This window comes from Ptychodera flava, chromosome 19 (assembly GCF_041260155.1).
Source record: "Ptychodera flava strain L36383 chromosome 19, AS_Pfla_20210202, whole genome shotgun sequence".
NCBI classification, from domain to species: Eukaryota; Metazoa; Hemichordata; class Enteropneusta; family Ptychoderidae; genus Ptychodera; species Ptychodera flava.
In genome coordinates, this window is record NC_091946.1 from 21,874,053 (window position 1) to 21,901,546 (window position 27,494).

Genomic DNA, 27,494 nt, shown 5'->3' on the forward strand with positions numbered 1-27,494 from the left:
GTGTCCACCACTCTCTCTGAATACTCACCACTTCTATTAGGACTCACAAGGGATGCATCTCTGCTTGCCATTTTGCCCAACCATCCTATTTTCAAGTCCAGCAAAAAACTCCAAATAAATGCCTGACAAATAAATACCTGATCGGAGTGTTGCTGGACCTACGCTCTGAAAGTTTCGAGTTAGGATGTATTCTCGAGTCCGATGCCTGTTTCTTGCGATGGTCTATTGGTGGATCTACGTTCTGCGAGTTTCGACAATGGTGTATGCTGCCGATCACTTGAGTCCGATGACTGTCTTATACAAGTACGACCTGGGGCAGATATCCAACAAGACGAGTAAGTCTCGAACTCATAACTTTGTACTTTCCCTTACAGACATTGATGTCCCCGCTCGACGTTTTCGGCACAACGGGAAAATATACCCATTTACATCAAGGTAGATACATTTGCCGAAAACTTTGATTGATACTAACACTTTAGGTAAAGCATCACAATGAAACTGCCATTCTAAAGAAATGCCGGGGTTTGATACATTTTGAAAAATGAGTCGAAGAACTTTGAAGCATTCTGCGAATTTGATCAAAATTAAACCAATGAACTTGTACAGATTTAGGTAACTCATGGTTTACGTCATAATTAGTGTACACTCTTAGTGTGAACTTTCTTCGGTTAAAAAGAGTGCACGCATGCGCAGTCCTGATCACAGTTACTTCTCGGTTGAAATCGAGCGTCATGACGTTGGGTGCTCTCTATGCCTTAGAACTGTTGTACTTGCTTCTAAACTTAGGTGAGTTTGGAAAAATGGGTAGAATCTGTGATTGTGTGTCAGATCGTTTAGCTACGTATCTGGCTGCGCTGTTATGACCAGTTAAGTTCAATGCTTGCTCTAAAACAGGAGAGAACCTTTTTTGGTATTTCCGTCTTTCATCGGAATGCGGGTGTAGACTCAGTCGAGACTGAAGTGAATGTATCGAGACACTTTGAAAATTTTTACTGTAAATCTGGTATAAACTATGCTAATTCGGTGTGACATAAACCTAAAAAAATCATGCTCAGAGGGGATTTGAGCTTCACATTGACTGATACTTGGTTATAGAATATCAAACAGAAAAAAACCACCGATTTGCCATGCATGCAGTCACCTTTAGAAATATACCACACTGTTAGTAATAGTATTACTTTTCGTCGGGCATATTTTAATCTATACGTTGTTATATTTCTATTACCATATCAATGTTCTCTATATATTACACCGCTTTCAAATAAGCGGCCTGACATTGTATATTTTGGCACAAATCCTGTTCTTATTCTTATGATATTTTAAGCATGTTCGCACATTGACTTCGCGTAGTCTTTACGTTTTACTATGTCGTCAAAATATGATTTAATCATTCTATTGATTCTAGGCACAAGGATTGAGTGTGAAGGAAGTGAAAATAACACTCACATATATGGAGTGAATAGGCCAACTTTGTCGTGTTTATTTGAAGTTCTTGTTCGTGAGGTAAGGTTTTACCAGCTTGTTTTACGTCAACGTTTCAAATGCGGAACATGGTAGAGGAAGTATACTCTGCATCATGTAAACACCGAACCCATTGCTCACAACTCGAAAGTTGCTTTGCATATGTATGCACTGTAGGACACTCATTCGTAAGTTGTATTGTAAAACAGACAATATAAGGGGGAAGTATCGATGGCAATACACATTCGAATGAATCAAGTACGGTACTTCTGCTTTTCTACTCAAGTGGCACCTTTAGTGACAATAGATATATTCAGCTAGTTTTTGAGGGAATGATACATACATACATACATACATACATACATACATACATACATACATACATACAGACAGACAGACAGACAGACAGACAGACAGACAGACACACCAACACAGACAGACACACAGACACACAGACACACATGTACTATATAAACCCGATATTTCTTCACATTCTTCAGGACACTCCTGTCGGTGATATTATCTTTACCTTTCCTCATGATCAGGTAAGTGTATGTCATGAGATTCAATCCGAACATTCCTTCACATATGACTAAACAACATCTATTTATGTGAACAACAACTAGAATATAGAAATCAACTAAACTTTAAGCAACTTTGCGGCGAGTAGGAATGAATATAAACACTTGGTGTTGGCCTAACCATCAACACAGCCAACGGATGCATTAAACAAATTGAAATCATAGTAAGTAGAGAAAGAAACGAAATTATAAAATCTTTCTGGCAAGCAAACTACCTTTTGCAAGGGCAAAAGAAATCGAAACTTCAACAACATGTCTTGATTTCAAAAAAATAAGCATATTATTCCATAGATTTGTACATATTTAGTGTCGAAAACAGTGAGAAGAAATCCACTCTTCCACCAGGGCGATTTACCAATGCAAATTGTTACAAGTAAAGCCTGAAGCACATGTGTTTCCTTAACATAAAGTCATTCTGAGTAGAAAAGAAAGCATTAAAGTGGAGAACTTTCATACATGTATTTAGGAGAGGCTAGTGTGATCTTTATTGGAATAAAGTGGCGAGGAGGTTTTCTGGTGAGGAGTGCAGAGATGGAAACCAGTTTTCGAAAAGGATAATATTTTCAAATGATAGCGGAAGAGTAATTGCGAAAAGTCCTTATTTTCCCTTCCATGGAAGATTATTTACATGTAAAATACCTGCAATACTAAAATCAAATGTGGAAAAACCGATTGCAAAAATTTTCCGAAATTTGATACATATAGCAGGCTTCCAAAGTATTCACACACAGTATTCTACTGAGCCGTTATTAACTATTTCCATCGCAATGTAGCGCAGACAGTTTTATTATCAGTTTTGCAAGATGTGTTTAGAGTCGGTGTCCAATAAACGTAAGTTATGGTTTGTCTTCATCATCATCATCATCATCATCATCATCATCATAGTTTATTCGCTAATGTATGTTTAAAAATAAAAATACACCAGAAATCTCATTGGCTCGTGCTCTAAACCACGAAGAATACAATTAAAACATTTACAATATAAAAACAGATCAGCAAACACCGATAAGATACAACACTCAATAAATAAGTTACGAACATCTGGCTAAAGGGTCCACCCCATTCAGTTGACGGACTGCTGAAGGGTAAAAACTTTTCCTATGATGTTCTGATTTTGCTGCAATAGAGCGGTAATTTTTGTCGTATTGCGGATTTTTATCAATGGGTTGACTTGTATTTCGTTATTTCGTTAGCTTTTTATGTTTGTGGTGCTAGCGTTTTAACTATTTAGCATCTCTGTTTTTAGACTTTGTACATTTAATGATGATGATCTTTGAAATCTAGCAGATCATTAGAACCAGTAATATGAGTTATGAAACATCAACAGTTTCAAGCTATTCTTCTGATGTACCTCCTGCACGTAGGACTATACAGATAGTAGATGGAAACACGGTGAGCTGATTTCCACAATCCTTACAACATTTAACTGCGCATTCTACATAAGTACAGGTACACGCATTTCTTACGTACACACATTCCCATACATGCTTTTATTCATGAAACTTGTGTCGATTTATGTACATACTTACATACAGTCACTATTTTTAAACAGAATGCAAGGCACTTGCACAGTTTTCCTGTAGTGAAGATAAATACATGTAGACAGACAGAGGGACAGACAGACAGATAGATAGATAGATAGATAGATAGATAGATAGATAGATAGATAGATAGATAGATAGATAGATAGATAGATAGATAGATAGATAGATAGATAGATGCCACCATGTATATTTAGGCCTACATAATGCACATAAACACAACACGTACACTGTGGAATAATTTTCAATATGAATAGGCCTAATTAGTTGTTTTTTATTCTATCAAAACAGAACGAGCGTTTTACGGTAGACTCAGAAACAGGTGATGTTTCTGTGCAGGGATACCTTGACCGCGATATAATTCATGAATACATCCTGGTGATTGTGATTAAGAATTCTCAGGTAGGATATAACTATGTGCCCTAACTGTTGCATCATGTCGTTGCGCTATATTTTATCGCTAAGAAGAATAATTCGGTATTCATTTAAGGTAGAACGCGCCTCGGGGACATAGTCGGACTCTCAAACTGCTACAATTCTTTTCTGATCTACCATTTGTGGGAGCTCATTTTAAAGCTCTTGGAGAAAAACAAAACTTTCCCCGGCTTAGGTTTTCGAAAATCCAAAATTTTATTTTTTCCCCATAGAGTTAACTGAGGAATGGCGGCCATTTTGAATTTCAAATCTCGCAAAATGTTGGGTAATTTGTTTCGCTAGTTCCAAACTTTGCACGGTGATTCCCCCGGGTTTTATTGTTGATTTGGTAAAATAATGATTGAAAGTTTCATTCAGGAAAGTTTGAGCAAAAGTTTAAGTCTTTCACTTTCGAGGCGAATACTTCCTTAAGGTGATTTCAACTCCCTCTTTCTCGTCGGTCGTGTACGTTGTGACATGACCCTCGTAATATGACATCAAAGCAGATCTAATAATCATTATCATTGAAAGTAAATAAATTTAAATTATGAGGTACAAGAACCAGATACGGCCATCTTGGTGCTACCAAGTTGTACGGGTAAGCATACTCTGTGAGCATGCTACACCTGCAAATATTGATTAAAATGACAAATTTGGTGTAATTTGGCTGAGCCATCAAATACCGATGTGTGTCAAAAGCAATGAATACCATCACTCATCATTTGAAATACAGACGTGTCATGATTCAATACCACGCCTTGCGCCTCTACGTCTAATACAAGACTGTATAAATAATCTTACTAATATACTTTATGAGAACTTCCGTCTCATTTGCCTTTGAGGAAATATTTTTTTCTCACTTGTAAGTCCTCATATGAGTTACAAGCTTTACAATATCCCAGGTGTTAAAATATATGCAAACTAGACCTTATGTAAGCTGGTAGATAAATTCAATATCTCTCTTCGACAAATGATTCATGATCGCTGATGGCATCGGTGACATTGGGCCTTAGTTAGTGACCACTGCCTATCTGACTTACAGATTGGTATATGGCGGGTGCCACATGTGGGGCAGGATGCGCTTACTATTTTCGAAACACCTGACATCACTTCTTGGTCTTTTGGCCAGAGGTCCATATATCTTTCTTTCATGAATTTGACTTTGTTTGTGTACTGTCTATTTACTGTCTGTTCTGTGCTGTTTTGTGTCTATGTTTACAACTATTGTCTTACGAATTCTGACCTAGTGTTATTGGATTATGGATTGGTATGATTGCGATTATGTTACATTACTGGAGTAAGGAACGTTTATGATTTCAAAACTGAAAACGTCCCTCTTGTGATACAGCCTAACATGTCATACATTGAAATTAGAACAATATATCAAAGTTTGATCCTGAGCCTACTCTGTCTGTTCTTTCTTGAATATCCAAGTCATCTTGATAGATGAGATGGAGCTTTATCTCTAAGTGTTATTTTATTTAGCTTAAACACTTAGCACTCATTCATATCCAGATATTTTAGGACACTACCTGAAGTCAGCTTGAAGTCTGCAAGAAACGGTGCACATTTTGTGCCAATAGGAATGCCTGTAGTTTGCATGAATGTAATGCAAGGAAATTTGATAAATATGTCGCTAATTAGCAAACTTTGCATCTTAATCACATCCACAGCAAGTGTCTTGTTGCTGTTGAAATATCCTGAAATATTCTTGTTGTCTGCGGGCGCAACAGCATACCTATTAAATAATGCATTTAAGCATTCACGTATACCGAACGGTCACCAAAGCGCAGATGTCGTGTTGATGACAGCATTTGAAGAGTGAAAATGTCAAATGTCTTAGCTAGCTTTACCGTAACGGTATCTTGGACTGAGCGTAGCCACTGAAAGACATCCATGTCTTCTCCTTCAAGAAGAGCCCATTTTATCGCATTGGTACGGCAACGCCAACACTGATGATAAAAGTTAAAGCCCCGATTTACATTTGGTGGCAAAAACTTACACAACTGTCGAAGTTTAGAAGTGCACGTAATAGTTGGACCAACTGTTTGTAACGAAAGGGAATAAGACATGCAATAACAGGTAGCATTGTGGGAGATGCTTCCGATGTGTAGATCCTTGAAGACTTTGTTGAAATTGAGACGGTTTCTTCCTATGCTCTATGTATGGGCATAGGAAACTACAGGAGCGTCTTGAATTTTAAATATGGAGGTACTATATCCAAAACTTGCTTGTTGTGTAAAACCACTGATATTACTTTTAAGAATCACTCCGCTGACTGTTGATACATAGAGAATAATAAACCCTTTTGTTCACTGTTAAATATATTGTGACGTCTGCAATAATAATGATATCATTATGCTATAATGCTTGGTCATATTCATCGTCTATTAACAAACATGCTTCTTGTTTCTGCTATTTCATATAACTTTGATATACTGTCGGTATATACTATGAATATATACAGTACTTCACCATACAAGCCGGTATCACGATTGCTAACCTTCTGTTACAAAAGCAGCAGTTAATTCAGTACGAAATCGTGGAGACTTGAAGCACGCATTTTATGAAAGCTACGAGGATAATCAACTTCAACGGGAATTATTGTGCACTGTATCTTGTTCATATAGCGGAAGTGCAGAGATGTATATCAGGTCTGACTTGTTAGTTAAAACCTTCCATACATTCATTGTCAGTCTGTTTGAAGATAAATAGAGCAAAACATGCACTTTTTGATGAGTTCAAATAAATTTAATGACTAAAGTGGAAGATGCCGTATGATAAATGATTTACTTAATGGTTTTTCATCTCAGTCGTTACCTTTTTTGTTCTTCAAATGGACGCAACGCAGGAAGAGAGTCATTCACGATGTTCTCTCAAAATAACCCTTGAAGACGTGGAAGGATGGCCGCCCTACTACAATGAAACGTGTGAGATGCCGACGAGGAGGCCAAGAAAAGGATTGGTATGTCATCACGTTTCTTTCAGTCTGTGGTTAGAGGTGAAATCTTTCAATAAACTATTGATGCGATAGCTAGCCCGTTTGTCATTTAGCGGCGATGTTTATTAAATACAAGGTAACACACGAAATGTAATAATAAGTAATATGATTTAAATAGCATTTTCTGTTTTCAAATACACCTTTACCTAGAAGTCCAGGCGTTGAAGATGCATTAGACGAGACTTCTCCAACGATTTTGCTTCACACAGTTTAACTTTGTGAATAGCTAGCTCACAATTTAAATGTCATTGTGCTAGATAAATATTTGACATCCACCAACGCTTCACAAATCGGGCACGAAATCCAAAGATATTACCCTACACTATTCCCTAGGTACCGGTATCAATAACAAAACAAGTTGTTCGAAAAGTACTGGTCACTGTAATTTTTTAGTGACTAATATTGCCCACCAAATTCTCGATACCTCAAATACGATTTTGCCACCTCGGTGAGTCACGTAAGTCTCAGGCGGTCGACTTTATTTTCATCATGGCGGATTTCTACAGTTAAAATATATAAGATTACAGAAGTCAAAGTAAAGTTTGAGATTATCCAGAAATTTCATACCAGAAATGCCTAAAAAGATGAAAAGATGAATGAGTGTAGCTAGTTTAACTAATTAACAGACTAAACTTATTGCCGTGAAAGCGTTTGCTTTTATGTTACAAGTATTTATCAGATCACTGTGTCTTACTCTTGCTATATATAGTGAGAAGTCGACGTTTTTACCCACAATGCACTTCAAGATCAAACGGTTTTACTCCTTAGCACAAAACAAAACCTACAAGGTAGCGCGAATTGAAGTAAATAATGTTTCTAAGCTAAAATATAATCCCGTACGTTAAGGCTATTACGAAAGTTTGTTGAAAACTCACCCACGTCTCGTCGAATTTAACAGCTTTCCTAGATATACTGTATCAGGGATACTTGCCAGCGAGTTACTCTGGTCTTTGTCACGCCCTCTACCTTGACAGACGTTCCGTTCTCTTACATTCTCTCTGAAATCTTATCTTGAACGACTCCTCCATTTATCAGCAATTTCATCCGCGTTCAACTTACCTGCCACCTCAATGGCATTCCTCCCTTCCTACCTAACTTTCATCTTGGAGGGCCGGGGATAGGAGGAAATTATACCCTTCTTTGCTTTGCAGGCTCCCATCCTTCGAATCCCGCGCACGATCACTATCACCAACCGAATAACGAGTCTGCACTCATTCAAACATTTTGTTTATCTCCTATATGGGCCACAGGCCTAAACTACGATAAAAGAAGTGTGATTCCCGGGTCACTTCATTTTTTTCTTCAAGAAATAAACGTCATTGTGACGTTTGTATGTATCTATCAGCTTTGATAAAGTTTTAAAGTTTTCATAAACATTTCTGTCGAAGACCAGTGCCATATGTTTTTGTAAAACGATTATTTTACATTTTTCAAGGTATAATCTGGAGATGATTGTTAAGAAAGTTAGAATATTGTATGCTCAGAATTAAAGGAAATAATCGCACAAGTATACCATTCGCAACATCTTACAAGGCCCCAAGTCTCACAAACATCTTTTAATAGGTATGAAAATGTGAAGGAAAGAAATTTCAATAATTCAAATGATCTCTAACCATCATAAAAGATCCCATGCATTAAAGTGGCACTCCCACTTGGTAATATTTTTAAAACACATTTTTTAATGCCAACGGTCGATATTTGACGTGGCGACTGCGCGCGGATCGCGAGATATCGATAAAAACATGTCATTTCCCGAGCGTATGTTTCACATCCCGAAGTTTTACGAAATCTCCCGAAGGTTTGTTGTTGTGCTGACTGACGATATTCTAGGGAGTCCATAATAAGTTCGAAAGACGCAATTAATTTACCTCTTACTGCGAAGACTTTATATACAGCATTATGCCTTTACCTCAGGTAAGTTTTTTTTAAACTTCTCCTTAGTTTTTGTCGTTTTCATTATTGTAAATCAGTTGTATTATACTTTTAACCAATACCACATATATATATCAGTTTTTTACGTGTAAGATATTAGCCGCCTCTGATGACTACGTCTGCCAGTGCTTAGACAGCCTGTGGGCCGAAACTTAGTTCCGTTTCGTAAAAAATGTTTCCAATTTGAATATGCATAAAATGTACAGTTCAGATTTATATCACTGATATCATCTCCTACCGCGTCAAGGTAGTTTTTGCCATACTAGTATTCAGTTTCAAAATGTTGAAATCCTGTCAATGTTAATTGCCACTGTATTGTATTGCATTGTCGACTCGAGTCGGCTATCCGTGCAGTGCGCTCTTAGCAAGGCATAGATGTTTTATACTTAGATGTACCGACCGCGATTATCTAGGGTATTTCCGCGATGAAATGTTGTCTTTTTTCAAGTAAAATGTACTCAAAATATTTAGACATTTTTCCTGTAAATAGGATTAATGTGTGTGCGACCAGAATTGAGTCACAGACCATCAATGCATCGATTATCTATGAGTAAGAATGCCGAGGCACTTCCAATAGTTTTCCCAGCGGCTATACTAGTCACCTATGCGAATTCTGATGGAATCAGCAAACTTTTTTTTTGCCGAGTCAGTAAGACTCAGCTTTCTCCCTCGGGGCATGACCGATCACCGACGCGAGTGACACTATGGCGTACATCGTCAGCGTACAGCAGCGTCAGCGTAGACTCGCACTCCCTAGCTTAGTTGACAATGGCCCTAGTGCCGAACGTTCGATGTTCGGAAGCTGAATTCAGGTGGGCCACCGGAATTCAAACTTTTACTTTTTTGAGGACATGGTTTTATCGATATCTCGCGATCCGCGCGCAGTCAGCACGTCAAATATCGACCGTTGGCATTCACAAAAATGTGTTTTAAAAATGTTACCAAATGGGAGTGTCACTTTAATTCCTTCGAAATAAAGCTTTATTCTAATCTTTATAACAGGACATGGCGGTTGAGATTTTCTTTGGGAAGACAAAAGTGCCACTAGAAACATTTGAACCACGAATCAATGCCACAAACTTCAAGGAGGACTCAAATAATGATGAGTGTAAGTCGAAACGATGAGTAACCTCATATTTTGATACTTGATCACACTTTCCGCATTTTTTGTTTGGGGGAGGGGGGATGAACTCGTATGATCGGAACTATACGCGGTAAATCAGCGTGACAGAATAAGTCGAAGAAATATTCAATGTGCTTTGGGTTTTTTTATTTCTATCCTGCGACAAAATCATACGTGTTTGTTGTCTATTTGATTCTTGCTGTTACATGTATTTAACACAGCCATGCTGAATTTATCTGAAATTTATCAATAAGGTATACTATTCATGCTACTTATACGGGCCTATTGTACGCTATGATCTTAAAAGGCCATATACTTACTTTTTAAAGATTGACTCAACTGCCCTAAACCCCGTGCGGACTTAATCCAAAAATCTAGCAATATATTTAGATAATGATTGCAATTTCCAAAGAAGACAAAAGACAGAAATACCTCATAATCTCCTTAACACTTCAGTTAATCCTGATCCCGGGCCTTTCGAGCTTTTATTGCTAAACTGTCGGCTATTTATGCAATTTGACGATCGTTTTATGTAGTGTAAAGTGTACATAAATTAGGGTACTGCTCAGGTTGCATAAAACTATTGTTCGGTATGATACATAAATTTGTGCGTTAGTGAATCACCTGGTAGTACCATCAAACGGAACTGTGTTTTCATAGACTTTTTAAAACATCCTCATATGTACCTACATACAAAATGTCGACTTTAAGTTGTTGGTCAAGTTTTCCTTGAAGTAAAACATTAATATGTAATGAACACTCTTACAAGTTCTCGGATGATATATCTTTAGGTATGTTGACAATGTTTATGCCGATACGTCCAAGATATGGTGTCATGAACTTCAGTTTGAGAGTATCCGATGTTGAAATGAAATGGGAGAGTGCAAGTGGGCTTATTGCAAATTACACAATATATTCTCAAAAGGTAAGTTAATATTATTATTATGTATAGCTTAATGCACAGGGCACATGCCACCTACGGTTTTAAAATTAAAGCTGGTACAATTCATTTGAAGGAGCCTCGGCAAATGATTCAAAGTGTTTCAACAGTCGCGTGTTCTGTAATTATTGAGGTAATTAAGCAAAATCAAACAGTTCTTCAATACACAAACGATGAGCATTAAAACCGTATCTATTCTCCCTAAACGGTGATTACAATGTCTACTCATGTTGATAATTGAATTGTAATTCTGGCGGCGGTTGGAGCGTACAATTTCACGACGGCTATGCAAGTGTGGAAACTCTATCCGACAATATGCTAGGCTACACAAAATAAACCTGGAATTCATAAAAGACACAAAAATATGGATGACAGACCGATTAATTTTGACCGTAATTTTGAAGATGTGAGTACTCAACTCATTTATACATGTGAGACCCTTCCAATTATCATCCTGTCCACCATCAATACTTTGATATGGCTATTGCCTTTGTACTGCAAAATCAATTACGTCTTCTATAAAGCCACGATTTTGTAACCGTGGTTTCACGAAATTGGTGTCCAGCTTGTCCTTGCGTCTCTATAATGAATCAAAGTAATAATACCGACATTGCCAATTAATAGAACTCACGACAAGTTCTCGAGGATAATCACATAGAAAATATTATAAAATCCTGTGGGTATTCAGTCCGTTCGAGTTGATTTTGCATTTGCCATACGGCTTTCTTACACTAAAATTAATGATTAAACCCTCAATAGCTCTATGTGCCCATGATTTTAAAAATATTAACCCACAATTCCCAACTATTTATGTCATTATGAATACATCCATTATCTGCTCCTTGTGTGTGTATACATTCAAGTAAAATTGGGAATTTTGCTCTACGATCATTAACAATTCTGCAAAGGCTTTTCATTTTCTGCAACCTACAAGACTTTTCTCCAATTTACCAGGATAATATTCGATGTTTCTCGGCCCTTACTCCTGCCAACTTGGATCTTATTTGTGCTTCATGTAGATTACTGATACATGTATATACTTTTCTCAAACGACCTTTTTAAAAGTCGAGCTAGGGTTATATATAAAACCAGCCCGTCACAATATTCTTGATCTATAGTTCACCACTGGCACATTCTCGTCATTCAATCCTTTCAGCCATTTGTGTTCACACAGGAGCACTTTCGCTCACGAGTTATTTTCCTCGAATATCGAACGTCTCGCGCCACTTGTTATTTCAAACAGGCAGATTTTCCACCCGATGCTTTGTACGATGATCACTGGTTCAACAAAGCCGAATATGGCAGCATCAATGTCAATCAGACATATGCATTATTAAAGGTTGACTTCAAAAATGTCAACACCAAGGCACCTCCGATGCCAATGCACGTGACGTTCTACAAGGGGATTAGAACACTTATCTCAACTCACGTTTGGATAGATTATATTGGTAAGAATACCATGGTATCACAATCAAGAACGTAAATGTTAAGAGTTTCATTAAAAAGAACCGGAGTCATTCCGAAAGAATGTATACAGTATCTACAGCAACAGAACCAACTATGACATTCATTTATACAATATACCTAAAGCCTTTTGCGTGAATGCCATCTAAGTATTAAACGACACGGCAAATATGCATTACGTTGATTAAGCTGATCTGGAAGATATACTTGATTTTGAAAGTTATCTGAGTTTACATTCGGTACTCAATAGCATGTGTCCTTCCAATTTTAAATTTTACTACCCTTTTCAGTAATAGAGCGCGAAGCCACTGCAGTGAACTGCAATAAAACTGCTCACACTAATTAGTTTCAGCTGTAGCCAGCTGGCAAAGTCGACAACATTGTATGTCCCATGCAGACAGTTTGTCTGGGGAAGTTGAAATAAAAAAGATTTGTACATGGACCAGTGCATGGTAATGTTACATTGTATCTTAATCTTGAACACAGGGTGCCAATCGTAAACTCTCATTTACAACTCGAGCCTCAGACAGAACTAGTTTTGCCTTTGTACAAGCAGACTTTTTGGTCTTTATCAAGTAGCCTTGTTCAACACCAAAGTGGCCACGGCTACAGCTGAAACTAATTAGTGTAAGCAGTTTTATTGCAGTTCACTGCAGTGGCTTCGCGCTCTATTACTGCAAATGGTTGTAATATATATCTTCATTGTACACAGTTTGCAAAGAACGACACCAGTAATATAAGTGACTTCTAATGTTCAGTTTTTCACATGGTAAGAAAGTAAGTGCGAAATGATTTGCTACCGTACAAGTCTGTCATGATTGACACAATTTACACCATATAATAATCAATTTTTCTCCTACACCGAAAGGTTGTCCGGAGGGAAAATATGGAATGATAAAGTGCGACAAAGTTTGTATATGTATGAACGATGGGGACTGCAATTTATTTAATGGTGCATGTAGGTGTAAACCGGGATGGTATGGACCTGCTTGTGATATCCGTAAGTCTAAGTCAACGCTTCTAGAGTTTTGAAAGAAACACAGCATTATTATGTTCCTGTAACAGAGCCAATTACTGCAGAGAATCGGCTTCATGAGGAAAGGCTTTACATTTAAGAAATCATACTTACTCTATCGGATTTGCACATACAACCCACAGAACCTAGATCCAGCAAAAACGTCCTTGACGACTGTTCCGTCACATCCCCGACTAAGCTTATTTTACTATACATGTGGCATTCTCCGCTATATAAGCCGCCATATTGCCATTCATCTAGATAGCCCCGGGGTTTTAATTTCTTGTCCCTATGGATTAATGTCTCCGTGAAGTCAAGTCGCCGAAGTTAAGTTCCTCAAGAACGGTCTTCTTTTATGCTTACTTTGATAATATTTCCGATTCTCAATTTTACCACTCCTCATTGATAATATGTAGTCTGCAGTAGGGTCTGATGTAATCATTTGCCGACCAAATATCACACGACAAATACTTCAGATCTGCAGTACAAATTACTCTGTACGTCGGCTTACTTGATGTCCACTCATTGCCTCGGCAAAGACGATGATGAAGTTCGCCCTTGTCAATCAATTCGATGCTAGCGTTCACCAAGTAAAAATATTTGTAATGACATGAGAACAGTCTCTTGTACAGCTGACCGTGTTTTGACGATTCTTCTAAAAATCTGAAAGTCAGAACCAGATCATAAGATCGTAAATTTTTTCTTGCCACAAAGCAAATTTATCAATTAATAGCCAGCAAACTAGTCGGAAACCTTGATCATCGGTTAGCTTGAATAGTTTTGAATTATTGAACGATATGTTTCATCGATATCGGATAATAAGGTATGGCTAGTGTGAGAATAGATGCTTTTTGAATGAAAATCAGGGCTTATCGGTCATATCCGGAAGTAAAGGAATGGATACAAAGTATCACATGGTTTCTTAATACGCATGCGTAAATCATCCACATTTGAATCATACCAAAGATGGCTTTTTATATATGAACACCATGTGGGATAGGTATAGTGAAGAGATGATTATAATTGTACATATATAGATTCTGATCAGGCATTGGAGAAACATTTTATACAAGCTTGTTTTCCTCTGTTTTTGGGTGTGAACAATTGTACTTTTTAGTACCATACTATTTATTTTTTGTTTTACACCGATGGGCCTGGAGCCTGATTTAAATAAATAAATAAATAAATAAATAAATAAATAAATAAATAAATAAATAAAATATCGTCAGGTAATTCTGAAAATTGATGCTGCAAACATCAGAATCATCCACAGTTTAGCGTGACCTCTGTGAGTGATTATGATTTTAATGCCAGTTTTCTTAACATGTAGGTTGTCAGTGATGAGTTGCATGTTGCATGTTTACTATAGCTTTACACATACTCCTCATTTTTTTTGGTAGTATAGTCCATCCAGCATCTGATTCACTCTATTTTTTGTATTATTCAGCAAAACCTATGGTTGAGATTTTCCCGAAGCAACAGTACGTTGAATATGGCACAATTACAATTCTAACATGTAAGACCCACAATATAGAATCGCCAGAAGAAAACAAATGGATCAGAAATATCACATGGTCTCTTAATAACGAATACTTAAGTCACCCACCTTTGAATCATACTAAAGATGGCTTTTTTACAGATGAACACAAGGTTGGGTAGGTATATCGAAGTGATAAATACCTTACAGACATAAAGTTTACTCAAAACCTGAGCTGACATTTCAAGTCTGTGACATTACGTGAAGATCAGTGAATTTCCACTATATTCGTAAGCTCATCATCTTCTGTATGTTTCATTAAAGTCAGAGATCTCGGTGTGACTGTCGTAGATAATTGTATGGTGCAATCAAAAGCATTAAGCTGACGATCTGCTTTTATTTTTGCAGAATTTCTGTCTTACAGATTAAAGGAGGTGTTTCCGAAAAAACGACTGGCCAGTATGAATGTTCAGTAACTGACAAGTATAATAGTGTCTACGTCGCTTCCGCAACTGTCGCCACGGGTAAACATTTCTTTGGAGTTTCATCCACCCACATAAAAACTCAACGCAGATGATAGTTTTTATAAATGCATGAGCTGAGTAAAAGCGTAAACCTTAAGAAATACAAAGAAACATTTATGAAAATGATGCGGAAAAGTTCAGACTTGGGTTCCAGCCTGTGGCTGTGACGTAGGGATGGTAAATTAGGTGATCTGTCCCTCGGGAAAGGATAGGCGAAATTGGAGCAATATACGCTACTCCTATGCCCACACATGTAGGGGTAATCTCGAAATGATGAAAGCTGGTGCATGAAAATACAAACAAGGAGATTTAATAAGGTGGTATGTTCATTGATATATCAATGTCGGAATTTCAGAGATGTTGGACAGGATCGTGATTATCGTTTATGGCTGATATTAAACAGAAGATAAATAACTAGCGGAAATAGGTGCTTGTACGTGAAATGGTGCTTCAAGACGAACCTTGTCTGAGAACTAAAATGTTCCATTTAATACGGTGTACACTTTCATGGCGCAAACCTATCACGTTGAAGTTTGGAAGCTATGATGCCCGGAATCATATGACATGTACGCGTGTCCTAGGGTTGGCCGCGAATTTTATTACTCTCGCAGCTGCTTGAATCGGCATATAGTTTTTCTGTTTCTGAGAGCAACCTTGTCACATACAGTGTAACCGTCCTTACTCGTACCTATTTACCATTGATTCTTTGCTTATTTATAATAATAATGACATTAGCATATCAAATTAAGATATGTAATAATACACTGTAGTTCTGACTTATCAAAGTGTTCCGCTTGTTAAGGTAGAATATGCTTGGGGGGGGGGGGTAGATATTCGGATGATCAAATTTTTACAATTCTTTTCTACCCTACTAGTTGTGGGGGTTCATTTTAAAACTCTTGTCGTAACAAAGCTTTTCACCGTCATACTTTTTTCGCAATTCGAAAAGTTTATTTTTCCCCATGAGAGTTAACAGACGGATGGCGGCCATTTTGAATTTCAAATCTCGGTAAATTTTAAGTAATTTGTTTCTCTAATACTTAACTTTGCACGGTGACCCCTGTTTTTATTCTTGATTTGCTAAGATAATGGTAGGAAGTTTCAATGAGGAAAATTTGAGCGATAGATAATTCACTGTGATACATATAGGGCCTTACAATCACGGACTGGTCGAATTCTTTTATAGGGCATGATTTCATACTGTTCGCTATTTTCAACCTTCATACTATGCATGTATATTATATACCTTTTTATTCATTTTACATTACGTAATAGTCTGCCCTACAAATCTCTTCGGACGATACTGCAACTTGTCATGTGACTGTGTACCAGGGTCATCAACTTCCTGTGACCGATACTTTGGCTGCGTCTGCAACACTGGCTGGACAGGAAGACACTGTCATATTGGTAAAGAAAACACTCCGTATCTGTTAGAATTGAATCACAAACAGTTCTTTTTTACCTTAAGGTAAACTACACCCAGGGACAACTATTCAGACTCTCAAATTCTTGTAATACTTTTCTGATCCACCTTTTGTACGGGCCTAAATTTTAAGCCCACGGATTAAGGTATTTTTACACCGTATCTGTTTTATGAAAATAGAACATTTATTTCTTTCCAATAGAGTTAACACAGAAATGGTGGCCACTTTCAATTTCAAGCATAGGTAAATGTAAAAAACAATCCCTGCTTGTCATTCTTGATTTGGTAAGGGTATGGTTCAAACTTTCCTCTAGGGAAAGTAACATGGCCGAACACGATCTTAACTGAAAAGCGTAGCTCGAATCTGCAGAGTGTAGCTCGAATCTGAAGAAGGAAATTACAATATGAAGAGGACTAGTGTCGTTTTCGGCCACGGTAGGAAAGTGTTAGTCTTGCAGTTTCGACTTGACTTCCGCACTACGGAATATTGCTTTGAATAAAATCGAGAATAAAATCGAACAGTGATATGATGATTTGACTTATGTTAATCTCATAAGTTTTATTATAATTATATGTTGACCTAGCTTTTATTACTGATACGCATTAATGCTGAGAATGTTTATTTACCTGTAGACTTAGTTTCTCCAAAATTTGATGGATGTCCACAGGAGATAACGAAAGTCATCAGAGATGAAGACACAGAGACCAATGTTACGTGGCAGGTACCAACAGTAAGTGATAACTCGGACAATGTTACCGTACAGAACAACTACGCACCTGGCAGTGTCTTCCCCATTGGAACAACTGAAGTCAAATACACAGCAATTGACTCGGCAAACAACACTGACACTTGTCAATTTAGGGTCAAGGTCATAAGTGAGTAGTTTTGTAACATTCAATGGTCTATGTATGTATGTATGTATGTATGTATGTATGTATGTATGTATGTATGTATGTATGTATGTATGTATGTTCGCATGCACGCACGCACGCATGTATATATGCCTGTTTGTATGTACATTGATTAAGTTGCCGTTGCACAGTTTTATGTATATGCATTGTTGTATGATCATTTAATATGCATATGTCAATGTTTGTGTAAGCAGAATGCATGTTTTTAAATATGGTTGCTTGTTACAGTGTGTTTGTGGTTGTGCTGTGTTTCTGCGTAAAGCCAAAACACAACCTCAAAATTCTCATCAGTGTAACATTTTTACCGTCTCGTTATAGAGCAAAGGAAGCTGCATTTGGGCCTCATCATCGGGATTGCAATAGCTTGTCTGGTTTTTGTCATCCCAGTATGTTTCTATCTTGGATACCGCTACAGGCTACAGATGTATTTGCTTTTGACGACCGACATAGATGACTTTGAAGACGATGGTAAGTGAGCTTTTGTCTCTTTTAATGGTATACACATACAGATGCGTGCATACGGATGGCAAATATTTCTCTAGTAGTCACGAGTCGGAAAGACGTTTACTTTATAACAATGTAAATTACTTCCATTTTATCTTGATTCATGGCAACGAAAATTTAATTTCTTTGAGCTTCGCATAAGTTCCTATCTTAGTTTCGTTCAAAACTGCCATCAAATAATGATTGATAATGGACATTCTTGAAACAACAGGATTTGAACTAATTTGGAATAGTTGCATCTTCATATTTTTCAAAGTTCTCAAAGTGTTAGGTGCTCTACAGCTGAATGTTGCAATATTACAAATTACTAATGAGAACAAGTGTATAGATTATGCAATTTAAAAAGCAAATGAGCTTACATTTGCAGATTAAAGCGACATTACTTCACCATCCAGTTATCCCAATTAGTTCCAATCGTGTTAAACTAATAATGCTAAAAATTCAAGCATTGATTTACAACAACAACTATACTACTACTTCTACTACTACTACTTCTACTACTACTACTACTACTACTACTACTACTACTACTACCAATAATAATAATAATAATAATAATAATAATAATAATAATAATATCCTTTATTTCGAGAACCAGCTTATAGATATATAAAAAGTTAAAATAAAAACAAACAATGACGAAGACAACAACAAAAATACGTGCACCCATTAAAAAAGTCTCAACAATACAATACAGAGATTCTACAAACACAGTAAAACCTTATAAACAATCTGTCATGAAACATTTCCATCATCTACCCTTTTTAATAACATAATCAGACAAAGCTGAGCAGACTAAAGTGTTCGTGCTTCTATTCAATCTAAGATAAAAACCATCCCTAGCTGCACGTTGTTTACTGTCAAAGGTCAAAATGTGATTACGTACAAATGTACCTACAAATGTTTCACTTATGCTTAACCTTTGCTTAATATTCAAAAGAATTCTACAACTATTATTATAAGCAACATGAATGTCGCTCATACATCTTTTGGAGAAAACACTCCATAAATGGGAACTGTACATGGAAGAACAGAAAGTTTGGAAAAGACCAAAGTTGAACAGCTGTGAAATTTACGAATAAGTGAATTCGCCTGTGAATACAGCAATCTCATTTGGCGCATTATATCGTCATCGTCATTCCCAAAAAAGACTTCAAGATGACCATCAAATACGTATGTTTCCGTATGTTTCTCAACAAATTTCAACACCATTATTGGCAATGTATTGAAATTTTATACCGTGTTTATTTGATGTGGCATATCTAACAGAGTTTAGTTGACCAAGACCACTGAGTATCCCTACCCTCTTTGTTCATTTACTGTTGATAAGCTCGAGTTTACTATAACATGGAACCTTCACGAACATATTCATTCCTTTGTTTTAAGGTAGAACACACCTCGGGGACAGACATTCGGACTCTCAAACTTTTACAATTCTCTTCTGATATACCACATGTGGGGGTTCATTTTAAAGCTCTTGGTGAAAGAAAACTTTTCACCGGCTTAGTTTTTTGAAATTCGAAAATTTTTATTTTTTGCCATAGAGTTAACACAGGGATGGCGGCCATTTTGAATTTCTAATATCGGTAAATCTTGGGTTATTTGTTTCTCTAGTACCAAACTTTGCACGGTGACCCCCTATTTTTATTCTTGATTTTGAAAGAGAATGATTGAAAGATTCCTTGAGGAAAGTTTGAGCAAAAGTTTAAGTCTTTCACGTTCGAGGTGCATATTACCTTAAGTCAATATTATAGCACAATTTAAACTGCCCTTGACAGCTGGTTGGTTGTGCATGATTGTCATCCCTGTAGTACGCACACTACCATCCCAAACAAATAATGCGGACCCCTGATATTTTGTTACTTTAAACTTGGTATGATAGCCGTTACCATAGAACGAGGCCTACATATACGGTTAGGAAGGCCATAACAGTCGATAATTTTACAGGTGACAAAGAATACGACGCCTTCGTGTTGTACAGTAGCAAGGACGGAGATTTCGCCGAAGATATTATGGAGAGAATCGAAAGAAACGGCAAATATAAACAGTTGCTACATCACAGAGACTTTATAGCTGGAAAAGGTGGGTGTACGTAAAGTCAGCGAAACAATGTCGTTATTAATATGGATAGCTGAGTTTTGGCAATTATTTATATTTATATATTTGTCTAAGGTAGTATACGCCTCGAAAGGGAACGAATGAAACTTTTGATCAAACTTTCCTTAAAGAATCCTTCAACCATTCTCTTTCAAAATCAAGAATAAAAATTGAAGTCACAGTGCAAATTTTGGTACTAGAGAAAAAAATAATCAAAGATTTACCGATATTTAAAATTCAAAATAGCCGCCATCCCAGTGCTATCTCTATTGAGAAAAATAAAATTTTCGAATTTCGGAAAACTAAACCGGTGAAAAGTTTTCTTACACCAAGAGCTTTAAAATGAACCCCCACAAGTGGTATATCAGAAAAGAATTGTAAAAGTTTAAGAGTCCAAATATCTGTCCCCGAGGCGCGTTCTACCTTAAGTGAAGTACTACGAATTACGTCAAATAAGGTTGTGGTGTCATTTTCTTGAAACTTTGCACAAATATTCTTGGAAGTTGTGCAAGTGTAAAAATGAAATAAAAAATGGGGGTCACCACGCTCGTTTCCATGGAAACGGACGTTAAAATGGCGTCGTCAGAAATAAATAAAAATGATATAATTCACTTAAACTAAAGAAAGCAATTATAAAACGCTTAGCAAATGAGTTAATTTTAATAAATACCAGGAATTAAGATCCATATCTATCGAATGTATAGTTTTCATGATGTTTGTAAAGAAATTTTAACATAAGTATTGATTACAAAATGACGATATCGAAATTATATCACTACATAATTTTCGAACTTTCTTCCTGTCGCTTTGAATGGTGTCATTTTGACCAAACTTGGCGAATAAAATCCTGACATAATACCATTTAGTTTACACTTTTAATAAAAGGGTGTCACCACGCTATTTTTTACAATATCTCCAGGTGAATGGGTAATATGCGCCATGTAAATGGGAGACAAATGTTAATTTTGCGCTCATATTGAGTAAAAACCAGCTTCCTAGGGGGTCAAAATATGACAAGGTTAAAGGTCACATGTATTTCTAAGAGACTGGGTCAAAAAATTAGGTAAAGCGCAATTTATCGACTCGAAGGAGTCGCACGTCCTTTCACAATATTTCGCAGATCAGTGGACTTTCTATATTGAGTCAATCTCCCTCTTTTCATTATCAATAGCTATTTTCGATAACATCGAAGACTCGTTCGACAACAGTCGGGCTGCCATTTTGGTGATCTCTCCAAATTTCCTCGAGAGTGGCACATGCGAACAAGAGGCGAGAATTGCCCTGGACAACTGGATCAACAGAAGACAGAAACTGATTCCGATTGTGAAGGGGAACATCGAACACACAAACCACTGTCAGGTGATCAAACGAATCATCAAATTCATAACATATATTAAGTGGCCCGAATATGGTTCAAAGAAAGAGGAAAACACATTTTGGATGGAACTGGAAAACGCTTTGGATAAAAATATGCAAAAGCAGACAAGAATGGGTTTATTTAAAAAGGCATTATTAACTTTGTTCAGATGCCGCGGAAAGAAGTACTCTAGTGTCCCAAATCATGTTTTATGAGCGCACAGCTTATCTGTCAATTGCCGCAATTGTTACAAACATAATATTCTCATCACATACATTTATATCAATCGTCAAACATTTACAAAAGCCCAGATCAAGTTAGTTTTGTATTGTAAAAAAATATTCATAGTTTCCTCACAGACCACAATGTATAGTGAATCAAAATTTCGGTGAAATTCCAAAATCAATTTTTTTTGCCATAACTCCATACAAAATTTGACCCATCCCCATCATAGATTGTAAAATTTGACACCCCCCTTAAAAACGGTTTTTTAAAAGTCATGCCCCCCCCCCGATTTCCACCGACCCCACCGTAAAAAACGAATGCTTCCTTAGAAAATGAAAACAAATGAGAATCCAAAATAAATCATAAACATTTAAAGATCTACGACCAATGGCCTTGACACCTGTATTATGTAAGATACTTGAATCGTTTGTGGCACATGGCTTCTCGAAGAATTCAAAGATAAAATTGATCCAAAGCAAAGAAGTGCAATTAAAAGCACCTTTACAACGCACTGCATGATAGGTATGTTCCATCAATGGTATCTGGCAGCAGAATGGGGCTTAACAACACATGTTGTTCTGCTAGATTACTCAAAAGCTTTTGACCTTATTTATCACAATATTTTTATCAAGAAATAGAAGATATGAAAGTCTCGGCAATTTTGGTCTCGTGGATAGCTCCCTTCCTTAGTGACAGGCAACAACGAGTCTCAGACTAAATCAAAGTCTATGGAGCTTTACTACAGGGTTCATGGCTCTGTCTCTTACAATTTATTATGATGATAAATGATTTGAAACCCAATACTCTGACATATGAATTCATGGACGATACTGCTAACTTAAAGTCTGAGTATTTTCTAATTGCCAAAGCTCCATGCAGGAAGCTTTAAATTACACAAATGCCTGAGGTAAATAACATGAAACCGAATCCAAACAAGTTAAAAGACTAGTTCATCTCTTTTACGAAAGAAAAGCTAGAAATTTTCACAAAATTAACTGTCATAGACAGGGTAGATGTCCAAACAGTTCTCGAAGTTATGATAAATGATACACTGTCTTGGTCTGATTATATTGACTACAATAACTTCTTAAAAGACCAGGCTTGAGCATAAAGCATTTACAAACATAGTGTATGTCAATCATAAGACCTGTGGTCGAATATGCACCGACAGCTAGTAGCAGACAGGGCCATCCTTCTTGGATCAGTTCAAAATAGAGCATTATCAGAAACAGATTTTACAAAACTTAGAAATCATGTTCATGACATTTTGGGTCCAGATGTGAGTTTTAAAATCCCTCCAGTTAGCGAGGAATTTGTGTTAAAAGAATTATCAAGTTTAAATACAGCTAAAGCTACTGGACTTGATCGGATAAGTCCTAAGATTCTTAAATTATCATCGAACGCTATAGCTAGATCTTTATGGTACGTTTATAATTTAAGCTTAAAAAAGGTGTGTTTCCAGATATGTAGAAGGGAGCAAAGGTATACCCTTTTGCACAAGTCTGGATCCTTACAAGATGATGGAAACTACAGGCATGTTTAAGTACTCCCGGTCCTTTCAAAGATATTTGAGAAACATGTTCATAGTCATTTACACAGGTTCTTAAAACCTATGGTTAATGACTCACAGTCAGGTTTTCGAAAAGGTTTCACATGTGCGACAGTTTTATGTAAAATGGTTCAAACCTGGTCTAAGGCTATGGATAATGGTGATCTAAATGGTGTAATTTTTATAGATTTACGCAAAGCTTTTGACCTGGTGAACCATGATGTACTTCTTAAAAAGCTTGAAATCTATAATTGTGATATAACATCTATAAACTGGTTTCATTCATATATCTCAAATAGGAAATAAGTTGTCTGTTTTCAAGATCAAATTTCTGATGCTTTACCGATATCTACTGGGGTTCCTCAAGGTAGCATATTTGGGCCCCTTTATTCATATTGTTTATTAGCTCCGCTGACAGCGATGTGGAGCTTATCAAATAGGTTGATTTTCCGTCGTCATCCGTCGTCTTCCGTCGTCGTCCGTCGTCGTCGTCGTCCGTCAACAATTGCCTTCTCCTCTAAAACCGCAAGTCCGAATTGCTTTGAAATTTTATATGCAGTTCACTTGGGGTGACCTCACTTAAGTTTGTTAAAATCGTGGTAAAATTTGCATATTTGTATTTTTGGGGCATTTTTTTGTGTTTTTGGTAAAAAAATCTTCTTCTCTGAAACCGCTTGTCCGATTGCTTTGAAATTTGATATGCAGTTTACTTAGGGTGACTTCAGTTAGATTTGTTCAAATCGGGGTGAAATTTGAATATTTGTATTTTTAAGGCAATTTTTGTCATTTTTGGTAAAAAAATCTAAAAATCTTCTTCTTCAAAACTACCTGTCAGATAGCTTTGATATTTGGTACATATGTCCGTAGGGATGATCTATTTCAGATTTGTTCAAATTGTGCAGAAATATGCAAATTTGCATTTTTAAGGCAATTTTTGCCATTTTTGGTCAAAAAATGTATTACTCAAAAAGTACTGGTCTGATAGCTTTGAAATTTGGTATACAGGTTTCTATAGATGAACTAAGTAAAATATATATTGAATTTCTGACGAAATCTGTAATTTTGTATTTTTGGGGCAATTTTTGTCATTTTTGGTCAAAAAATGTGTATTTCCAAAAGTACTCATCTGATAGCTTTGCAATCTGGTATACAGGTTCCTACAGATGAACTAAATGTTATTTAATGAAATTATGATGAAATCTGCAATTTTGTAATTTTAGGCCAATTTTTGCCATTTTTGGTCAAAAAATGTATTTCTCAAAAAGTACTGGTCTGATAGCTTTGAAATTTGGTATACAAGTTTCTACAGATGAGCTTAGTAATATATATTGAATTTCTGATGAAATCTGTAATTCTGTATTTTTGGGGCAATTTTTGCCATTTTTGGTCAAAAAATGTGTATTTCCAAAACTACTCATCTCATAGCTTTGAAATATTGTATACAGGTTTCTATAGAGGAACTAAATGATATTTATTGAAATTATGAGGAAATCTGCAATTTTGAATTTTTGGGTCAATTTTTGCCATTTTCGGTCAAAAAATGTGTTTCTCAAAAAGTATTGGTCTGATAGCTTTGAAATTCGATATGCAGGTTCCTACAGATGAACTTAATTTGATCTTTTGAAATTATGATGAAATCTGCAAATTTTATTTTGGGGAGCAATTGTTGCCATTTTTGGTCAGAAAATTTTATTCTCAAAAAACTACTCATCACATAGCTTTGGTGGACATGTTCCTAGGGATGATCCGATGTGATATATTCAAAGTATGATAAAATCTTCTATTGTGTATGTTTGCAGCTATTTTAGCCACTTTTTTCTGGCCACTGAAATGAGCTATCAAAAATTTCCACCTTCTTCAACATGTGTCAAAAATAGTTATTCTCTACATAAACACAGCGGAGCTATATCGGCCGCTAGGTCGCTTGTTAATGATTTACCTTTAGCTGTCAACAACACCATTGAAATGTATGACGATGATTCTACAATCATGGCAAAAGGAAAGAATCTGGTAGAAATTGAAAAAACACTGAATTATAATCTTGAATCAATAAGACATTGGTGCATGCAAAATGAACTGGTTATAAATACAAGTAAAACAAAGACCATGCTTATGACCACACATCAGAGATTGTCACGTCTACCAAGAAATGTTCTTCATTGTAAATTGGTCAGAATATTTTAGATTCTCTAAATGAAGAAAGACTTCTGGGAATAGTTGTAGATCAACACTTGAACTGGAAGTCAAATACTCATTCAATTTATAAAAAGGTCAATTCACGTATAGCTCTACTTAGACATATAATACGGTATTTACCATTAAGTTATAGACGAACATATTATAATGCATATATACTTCCCCATTTGGACTATTGTTGTAGTGCATGGGGAACTAGTGAAAAAATATACACAAGTTATTCAAATTACAGAAACGCGCTGTACGTATTATGATGGGCAGTAAGTATAATTATCCAACCAATCGACATTTTAGATCATTACATATTATGCCTTAACCTGATAGAATTTTACACGATAATAAGTGTTTAGTTTTTTAATCCTTGAAAGGTATAGCCCCATTGTATATGACGGAAATGTTCCAATATGTCAATCAGTGTCACAGCCGTGTGACCAGAGCTAGCTCCAAATATAAGCTTGATATCCCTAGAGCCAAACTGAATGTTTTTAAAAACACGTGGTCAGTACAGGGAGCTATGGAATGGAATAAGTTGAAAACAGAAAAACAGAAGTCAAATCTTCTGAGACACTTGTCTCTTTTAAAAACAATTATTTAGAACAATATTGGGCAGAATTTTAATTTTTTCTTGTTTTTCCTGTTAAATGTGGCAGTTGTTATATGTGGTTATTTGAATTTTCACTTTTGAAAATTGTTTTTGTGGTTTTGTATATATTTGTTGTAATGTCGAGGGCCCTTGGGGAGATAAACTCTCTCTAGAGTTTACCAGGTTACTCTCATTAAGCCAAATAAATAAATAAAATTAAATAAATTATCATATATCCAGACACTTCATATCAAGAATCTATTATAACTAAATGCAACACAGCACCAGAGAAGAGAGATCCTATCATGTCATTCTTTCTATCATAAAATTTGTATTGATATTGACAAGGTTGACTGTTTGATCAACCAAGTTTCCACCAGAAAGACTCGCCACTCAAAACGATAGTCTACCACTAGGTGTCGTTAAGCATAGCTTTACCCCTTACTTTCTTTACGATGATCAAAGATATCTTTCCTTTTAATATGTGTGTTTTAGAACCGTTTAATGTCTCTTTATGACTTTAAATAGACAAGTTTTAATGTCAACTTTTCAAATTGTGTAAATTTTTAATTGTAAGAATCCAACGTTTCTGTACTTGAATAGTGTCTGGTTGCAAAAGTTCAATAAATTGATAATAATAAAAAAGACGGTCACATTGTGCAGCTTAAGGACTTTGATGCGGCCGTAAAATCATTGTAACTTGAGATATGGAATTTTCCCTCTACCTACTAGGAAAAATGGGCGTGATTGAATTGCCTAGTCGACTTGCGTAGTCTGTAATAACTTTCTCTGAATTAACATATTATCTATTTTACACGTCTCCTATCTGCGTTTATTTTTTATGATATCATAATTATTAGAATTCTCATATCAGTGTTTTAGCTTATTTGTCAAGAATTCGTCTAATTCGGAATAATTATATGCCTGCATGCTAACACAATGAAAAGAAACGAATTCCCTAACAACACCTACGTTTAAAGTTCAGCGACAAATTGTAGCACATATTGGTAGGAAAATGGAAGGCAATAGTTATGAATCGTCTCATTCTCCATCAATATATTCCTGTTATTCTGCACAGATCTTGCACAGATTTGTTAGAATTTCTGTATCTGATGAATCCAGAAGTCTGTTGAATTTATGAAAGTGCGGGACAACAAAAGTCTCAGATGGTATAT

The 27,494-nt window shown here is 36.2% G+C and overlaps 1 protein-coding gene across 2 annotated transcripts; it reads left to right on the top strand.

The window, feature by feature from the left end:
* Positions 1–707: 707 nt before the first annotated feature.
* On the top strand, positions 708–27,018 carry LOC139118900 (uncharacterized). 2 transcript variants are annotated; one of them, XM_070682463.1, is made up of 17 exons: positions 708–786; positions 1,406–1,503; positions 1,962–2,006; positions 3,327–3,434; positions 3,875–3,985; positions 6,849–6,962; positions 9,933–10,038; positions 10,845–10,978; positions 12,237–12,441; positions 13,326–13,457; positions 14,920–15,127; positions 15,358–15,473; positions 16,749–16,880; positions 17,530–17,772; positions 18,127–18,276; positions 20,260–20,394; positions 21,581–27,018. In XM_070682463.1, the coding sequence occupies exons 1-17, from the start codon at positions 732–734 to the stop codon at positions 21,979–21,981; spliced, it is 2,493 nt and encodes an 830-aa protein (XP_070538564.1). In that variant the 5' UTR covers positions 708–731; the 3' UTR covers positions 21,982–27,018. The 2 variants fall into 2 exon arrangements, with proteins under 2 accessions (XP_070538564.1, XP_070538565.1); XM_070682464.1 differs by having other exon boundaries at positions 3,330–3,434.
* Positions 27,019–27,494: the final 476 nt, after the last annotated feature.